Source organism: Eubalaena glacialis, chromosome 10 (assembly GCF_028564815.1).
Source record: "Eubalaena glacialis isolate mEubGla1 chromosome 10, mEubGla1.1.hap2.+ XY, whole genome shotgun sequence".
NCBI classification, from domain to species: domain Eukaryota; kingdom Metazoa; phylum Chordata; class Mammalia; order Artiodactyla; family Balaenidae; genus Eubalaena; species Eubalaena glacialis.
Genome location: NC_083725.1, coordinates 50,700,636 through 50,708,829, shown reverse-complemented (window position 1 = coordinate 50,708,829; position 8,194 = coordinate 50,700,636). Strand labels below are relative to the sequence as shown.

The 8,194-nt window shown below is 40.7% G+C and overlaps 1 protein-coding gene and 1 non-coding gene across 4 annotated transcripts in view; both read left to right on the top strand.

The window, feature by feature from the left end:
- The first annotated feature begins 1,747 nt into the window (after positions 1-1,747).
- Positions 1,748-8,194, top strand: part of CEP295 (centrosomal protein 295) — a 48,333-nt gene continuing 41,886 nt past the window's right edge. For 2 of the 3 annotated variants that reach the window (XM_061204040.1, XM_061204044.1), the window contains exons 1-3: positions 1,748-1,883; positions 5,779-5,918; positions 7,002-7,202. In XM_061204040.1, the coding sequence (XP_061060023.1) occupies positions 1,748-1,883; positions 5,779-5,918; positions 7,002-7,202 (477 nt within the window). The remainder of the gene's footprint in view (positions 1,884-5,778; positions 5,919-7,001; positions 7,203-8,194) is intronic. The other variant, XM_061204043.1, reaches the window with a different exon arrangement.
- Positions 5,328-5,401, top strand: TRNAG-UCC (transfer RNA glycine (anticodon UCC)). Its single transcript has one exon. It is a non-coding gene; the product is annotated as a tRNA-Gly (tRNA).

The following is an 8,194-nucleotide window of genomic DNA, read 5'->3' as shown; positions in this document are numbered from 1 at the left end:
TTGGTCCTTAGTTCATTGCTCTTCTCATTCTGCAAATTCTCCCTAAATGATCTCATCCACTTTTATAGCTTTTGTTATAACTCATATGGAAATGAAACCCGAGTCTATACGCTAGCCCAGTTCTGTGGGCTGTCTACCACTGTATTCCTCTTCTTGCTGCACATCATTCCACAGGCACATGAAGCCGAACATGTCCGGAGCTGAGCTCATCACCTTGCCCACTAAACTGACTCCCACTTCTGACTTCTCCCTTGGTTACTGGCAGCACCATAATAGCGCTCCTCAAGCCAATGACCGTGAAGTTAATTTCACTCTCCCTTTTCCTTTAACCTCACAAGCAATTGTTTGTCAAGTACTGCTAATTTTGCCACCTAAATATTTCTGGAATTCATTCCTTTGTCAAGATATCCCAGAAACGGCTCAAATTAAAAATATTCAAAACTTAACTCATTATTTTCCCTTCCCAAACCTGATCCTCTTCCTGTGTGTTCTAGGAGAATGTTATCCCCATCCACTCAGTTGCTAAATATGGAACTTGGGCATCACCATTGATTTCTCCCTCTTTTTTGCCTTCCATAACCAGATAACCAACAACTCCCGATGTCTGACCTCCTATTTGCCTCTTAAATCTATCCACTTCTCTCCATTCTTATTGTGATCATCTTTCACTTCCTGCAGCAGAATCCTAACTGGCTTCCCCGCCTTGGCTTCAGTCTTAACTTCCTCTGACTTCTCCACAATGAAGCCAGATCTGATCATATCAGCAACTTCCCTCTCCCCAACTCCCCATTTTCTAATTCTTTGATTCCTGGTATGTTTCACCCTCTAGACTACAAAATCTAGGATGGGGTCATAATCCATTCACCCTCGTCTCCCCTGCACCTAGCACACTGTACTTGGCACATAATAGGTGCTCAGTAAATATGAACCCACGCTCACCCCCTTTCTGACTCTCTGTTATTTACAGCAGATAAATCCTTGACATGTTCTAGGTGTGGCAGACCTCTGGAGGCACAGAGTATCATGATACGGTTCACTGTTGCACGAGTTGAAAGCTATCAGAAAATAACTGCAAAATCAACGTATCTACTAAACAAAAACAGACTCACAGCCATAGAGAACAGGCTAGTGGTTGGGGGGGGGCAGGGGAGGGGAGGGAATGAATGGGAATCTGGGATTAGCAGAGACAAACTATTATATATAGGATGGATAAACAACAAGGTCCTACTGTATAGCACAGGGAACTATATTCAATATCCTGTGACAAAGCATAACGGAAAAGAATACGATAAGGAATATATGTGAATAACTGAGTCACTTTGCTGTACAGAAGAAATTAACACATTGTAAATCAACCATACTTCAATAAAATTTTTAAAAAACAAAAAAATAACTGCACCGTAATAGTACCACATGAATTGCATAGTCAGTACACAAAAGGATGCATATCCCAAGGAATCTTCATGATGGCACTAAAGACTAACGTCACCCTCATGGCTCTGCGTAAACGTGTTCCCCTTTCCGGACCTCTGTTCGCGATCTGCCAAATGAGCACGCTGTGAGAGGTGAGGTTAAGCCCATGAGCCGCCCGCGATGTGACAATTGACCGGGCCGACGGAGGGCCTGCGCGTGCGCGTGCGCGTGCGCCGGGAGCGGGCTTTCCGGCGCGGCAGTCCCGGCGGCCACCGGAGGAGGCGGGACGAGGCGGGTTCCCGCGGTTCCGCCGCGCCATTGGTGGGCGGTTTGAATGACGGAAGTGACGGGGGCTCGGCGATGGCCGCCACACAGGCGCACAAACGGCTGTTGGGAGGCTTCTGTGTGGCGGCCGCCGAGACCTTCTCTTTCTGAGCCGCGGTTCCTGAGTCCGGGGTCCCATTTCCCGGGTGAGTGACGGCCGCGGGCGTGCACGACTCCCCGAGGCCGGGAACCGGGCGTGTGCTCCGGATGAAGGGGGTGCCGAGCACGCAGCACGGCCCGCGGTTCTCCGGCCTCGGCGGGCCGCGGGCCGCGGGCCCCGGCTGGGGTCGGGCAGGCGGCCGGGAGGAGCGCCGGCGCAGCGGGCACGCGCGTCCCGACCCAGACCCGCCTGCTTCGTGCGAGAGGCCACTCCGGGGCCTTTGGCGCGGGTGGCTTTGTGCGTCCTCCCGGGATCGGGTCTCGCGGGGTCCCTGAGCTTCCAAGTCAGGGCGGCCGGGAGGTCCTTCGCGGTCGCTACCGCGAACGCTTCTGGCTGCGTCCTGCCCACCCTGCCCCCAGGTCACCTGCGGCGTGGCCTCAATCCTGGTAGCCGTTTAAGAGCACTGCCTGCAGTTGTTTCATGCAGAGCGTACTCTCTCTCGGTGTCTCTCACCTTTAATTTCTTAGATATTAAGTCCTGCCACAAACCCGAGCTTTTACAACAGTGGGGAATTTTGAGTCTTTAATATTTAGAAAATATTTGGCAGTTTATATTCGTTAAGTCACATAATCATCAGAACAACCTGTTGGACACGATATTGTGATTCCCCTTATATAGTTTAAGGAAACGAGACCAAAGTGACTTAAGGGTCTTCCTTCTTTAAAGTGGTACTGTTGGGCCTTGAACCCAGATCTTCTAAGTCTGGTATATGTGATTACGATGTGCCAGCTGCCATTTAATCCTCAGGACAAAGTCTTGCAAGATAAGTAGCATCACCTTTATTATTTGTCAGTTACAATACATACAATTTGAAAATCCATATTGATATGAATAAATACTAAAGTGAGGGAATGGGGGAAACTTTCTTACAGTAGGATTCCAGTTGGTAAGTGTAGAAGGAATAATGGAAATAGAGAATACCTTTTGACAAATGCCTTAGTAATTGTTTCAGGCAGTCCTCAATGGATACTAAATTTAGTTGGTAGAAGTATGGTGAGGAACATGATATTTATATAGCCTCAACTATCTCTCCACCAAATACTTAAAAAGGAAAAGTAGTATCTACAGTGGATAAACGTGTTAGACACCTCCTTAATCAAGTGATCAAAATTCGCATCATGTTAACATCATTTACCTCCTGGTGTGATGCACTGAGAAGGGTGCCTAGTGACTTCTGCAGTGGTCTTGGCAAAAATGCATAACCTTAGTCCAAACACAAGAAGGGATTAAACACATCCAAATTGAGGGACAGTCTGCAAAATAACTGACTGGCATCTTTTAAAAATGTCAAGATCTTGAGTGGGAAAAAAAGAACAGACTGAGGAAGGTCTCAGATCAGAGGAGTTGAAGGAGGCAAAACAACCTTGGCAGCCATTAGAACGTAATTCATAGACCCTCAGCCCCGGTGTTCTGAAATCTGTTTGCGTGGATGCCTTCCCTGGACTGCTCCTAGTTAATGACTGAGCCTGGTATGGATGTGAAGGCAGGCCCGTTCCTAAGACACAAGGGATTCTGGCTTAAGGACTCCCCAGAAGTCTTGCTGAACCTTCCTTAGACTGCATGGCAGTCTGAGAGGCATCTATCCAACTTTCCCTTCCTCCTTCACTCAGTGTGTGATTTGCGTGGAAGTCTGAAATGCTCCCATCTTTTACCAGCTCCCTCCCCATTTTCCCTCACACAGAATTTCCCCTAATAAAATCTTTGTGGGTTTCATCCCATCTTGGCATCTTGGAGGACCCAGAGTAACACAACAGTCAAAGGATATGTTTCCCTTGGCTTGGGTCCTGGTCCAGAAAATGGACATTAGTGGGATAATTGACAAAATTTGAATGCTGTCTGTAGATTAGTTAAAAAGTATTGTGCTAGTGTTAATTTCCTGGTTTTGGTCATTGTACTATGGTTGCCATTTAGAGAAGCTGGGAATTCTAAGTCAAATTATTTCCAAATAAGTTTAAAAATTAAGAAAATGATATACAAGAGAAAACAGTTATTCTATCACATGTTAGGTAAAAATAACAAGTGTATTAAGTTTTCCTGTAATCCTCTAGGAAATGAAATGGATGGATACTCAAAACACTGAAAAGTTAAATTTTTTTCTTTTTCATTGAGGTATAACTTAGAATTAAATACACAAATCTAAGTGTACTGTTTGAGGAATCCTTACATACATATACACCTGTTACACTTGTGTAAAACCATCATACGGATTAAAATATGGAATATTTCTAGTACTCCAGCAGGCTCCTTTGTGCCCCCTCCTTCTCAGTAGTCTCCAGAAAGGTGACCGGCCCCTATTTTAACCTCTTTCATCAAGGATTGGTCTTCCTTGTTTTTGAATTTCATGTAAATGGAATTTTATAATATGTCTCTTTTTTGCTTTTTTTCCCTTGGTACTATGTCTGTGGGACTTATCAGAAATTAGTTTTAATAGTTTGAATATGAGTGATTTTTCAGAGACCTTCAGACAAATGAATAAAGATGCATTGTGAAGACAATTTAATCTTGCTCAACTTTTTCTTCTTTGTTTAGTTCTTACCTGTTTTTCAGTCCCCACTCGCAAAAAATACTGGCTTAAACAAAATTTTCCTCACTCCATATATTTTAGCATTTCAGAAAGTTAGGAGCCATATGGAGTAAGAAAACAGGATTCTTCCCTTGGTTCTGCCAGTAGATATTGTCACTTAGGTCAAGTCCTTTAACTTAAGAGGCCTTTGTTTCTTCTTGTCTAAAATAAGGAGAACAATTGGCACTTTTCCAAAGTTTTGTGAGTACATTACCAAAGCCTTGTGAGTATCAGCTGAGTGGGATGCACTGGAAAAGATTAATCCTCTTTTGGCATCAGATTGTAACAGTGACCACATATATGTATGTAGCACTTTACATGAATTAACTCATTGAATGAGTCATTCATTCATTCAGTCAACACACTGAAGGACCTGCTTACATGCAAGGCACTGTTTTTAGGCTATGCACATAAAACCATGAATAAGATCATTCCTGCCCTCATTGAGCTTACATTTTGGTGGAGAATTCATTGAGAAAGTATTAGTTCCTATTAGATAACCCCAAATTCTTCTGGCTGCTGTTTTTACACCTGAGTGAAAGCAGTAGCTATCCGTAGCATGTGAAATAATGCCTGGTAGTTGTTATTCATTGTTATTATTTTAATTTGAATATTAAAACTAAAAAAAAAACTAGAGCGTCTGTCCTTTAATTGTTAGGAATCTAACTAGAAAGGGCAAGCTGTAATTGATGAAAAACGAGAGGAAGGTGATACCAAGATAGCATAAGGTTAGTCCCCATATGAATGTGAAGGTAATATTCGTTATAGGTGGGCAAGTCAGGAATGAGTGGTAGGTGGGTGGAGCAAGAATCACTGGAGGGCAGCTTCAAGGAGAAGTGGTGCTTAAGCTAGCTTCAGAAAGGGAATTCCCTGGTGGTCCAGTGGTTAGGACTCTGCACTTCCATTGCAGGGGGGCCCAGGTTCGATCCCTGGTCAGGGAACTAAGATCCCACATGCCGCGGCGCAACTAAGCCCGCGTGCTGCAATTACTGAGCCTGCGCGCCACAACTACAGAGCCCTTGCACCACACCTGCTGAGCCCTCACTCTCTGGAGCCTGTGTACTACAACTAGAGATAAGCCCGCACGGCACAACAAAGAGCCCTCGCACTGCAACGAAAGATCCCATGTGCTGCAACTAAGACCTGACACAGCCAAAAAAAAATTGCTATTTTTAAATACGTTGGACTTAGTTTACCCAAATTATTTTATTTGCAACTACACAGCCCTTTAAATGGTAAAAAATATTAATATGAATTTTAAAAATTATTCTAATCTTTGCTGCCCTACTTTAATAGATATATATTTTTTAAAAATCAGAACCTTCATATTTAAAGTACTACATGAAAATGAAAAGAAAGGTGGTGAATGCCGCCGGCAAGCTGAGATTGAGTCCTAATGAGGAAGCCTTCATTTTAAAGGAAGATTATGAAAGAAGACGAAAACTAAGATTGCTACAGGTAAGATTTATTTGGAACATAGTGTCAAATTCTTTGTCTTCCCCAAATTATCAGTATTTTTTACATTAGAGTGTTTTAAATAAAATGTCGCATTTAACAGTCTTTTCTGGCTGTACAAGAGCCCTGGTTCTTGCGTATTAACTAGTTTTGGAACATTTGAAAAGTATGATGAAACAGTAAATAAATTGAAGAAGAGTTTGAGGATAAGGACTGACTCAATAATTATTAGGAAATAGTTCATGTTTTGAGATTATTAAATATTTAGCAATATTTTTCTTTTCTTTTTTCTTTATATATATATATATATATATATATATATATATATAAAATGTATATATGCAATATTTATTTCCCAGGATCTTCCCCCAAATAAATTTGCAGAATACATCATCTGACATAAAGGCAAAAGAAACCACCAAAAAACAACAGAACCCCAAACAAAAAAACCTATGAATCAATACAAAAACATAGGCAAACCCCCTAACCCCATTGCTGAAAATAGTTCATTTTAAAAATCATATGTAACTGATGAAGATTAGAGCAAGAATATTAGAATGATTTTGAAGAAGATTTACTGGAAAGATTATTAGCTACTGAAATAAATTTATTCAGAAGTTGTCTATTCTTCTTCTCTAGAAGTCTTTTTAGAGTAACGTAGTTAAGTCTTTGTGAAACATTTTAGGTGCCATTCTGTCTAGAATTGGGGATGATGTATCGCAGATACGGAATTCTCATCTAGATCTTTCTGTACTTGCCTGGGCTATAAATTTTATTGAATCATGCTTACCAGTTTAGCCTCTTGTATGTTATTAGAATGATAATGGCAGTCCGATTAGATCTCTGGGGAGGGAACATAATTGCTAATCAGGGAACTTTAGAAGTAGTCTTGAGATTTTAATTTTTCCTCCATCACTTGGATTTTCTGCTTTAAATAGGCCTTATCTAATATAATGTGAATATTCAGGAGAATTGATGTAGCTAATACCTAAAGAGAATTCATTTAAGTTCCTGTTTCCAAATAGCTTTTCAAAAAAGTTGAAGGAAGCCTCTTTTCATAAAATGTGTTAAATACTCATCCTTCAGGTTCGAGAACAAGAAAGAGATATTGCTTTACAAATAAGAGAAGATATAAAACAGAGGAGAAATCAGCAACTCACTCGTTTGGCAGAAGAACTAAGGACAGAATGGGAGGAATCACAAACTCAGAAAATAAAGAACTTGGAAAAACTGTATTTGGCAAGTTTAAGAAATATGGGAGAGGGGCATCAACAAGCCAAAGAAAATGTAAGTGAGCACTTATTTGACTACCTGCCTGTGGTAGTGATACTTGTTAAAAGCAGATTACAGTTGTTAGACACTTATAAAAATGTTTTCATGTATAGAATTTGCTGTGGGCAGCCCGAACTTTTTTGTAAATTTAATATAATTTAAGAATTCTGCTAGGTTTATTTCCTAGTAAGAGTCATGTCGAGGATAATCTGTTTCCAATGATGTTTAAGTTAACATTATTCTCTAACAAATTTATGGTTACCAAAGGGGGAAGGTGGGGGGGATAAATTAGGAAGTTGGGATTAATATATACACAGTACTGTATATAAAATAGATAAGCAACAATGACCTAGTGGATGGCACAGGAAACTATACTCAATATTTTGTAATAACCTATAAAGGAAAAGAATCTGAACAAGAATATATATATGTATATAACTGAATCACTGTGCTGTATACCTGAAACTAACACAACATTGTAAATCAACTATACTTCAATTAAAAAAAACAAACATTATTCTCTTCCAGTCCTTAACTATCTGTGTAAATAAAATAGTAACCTTCAGAATTAGAAGTTGTTATTCATTTCAGTCATTTTGGACAGATTCAATGGAGTGAATTCAGATTTCTGGTTTCATTTTCATTATCATTCATTATTCCTCATACCTCCAAAACGTGTAGTGGAATGTGTATACACTTGAGTTCATTCACAGACAGTAAAAATTCTTTGATGACTTTCCCAAAGGCAAAGTGGAACTTAACTCAGTATTTAAGACTGCTTCCTGACCTTATTTTGTTGTTTATTGTGCTTTATGGTTGGAAAATGCTAGATTGTGGTCCCAGAGGTAGTCACACAAAATAAACAAGCTAGGTTCCAAGAAGGCACGTCTTTGTTACCAGACTTTTAGGGAATAAGAGAACTCTTTAAAGAATGTGCCAATCGAAATATTCTCGGTCCCTGGTTTTAGTTTGTGATTTTTAGTAATAGCCATAAGTTCTGACATCAG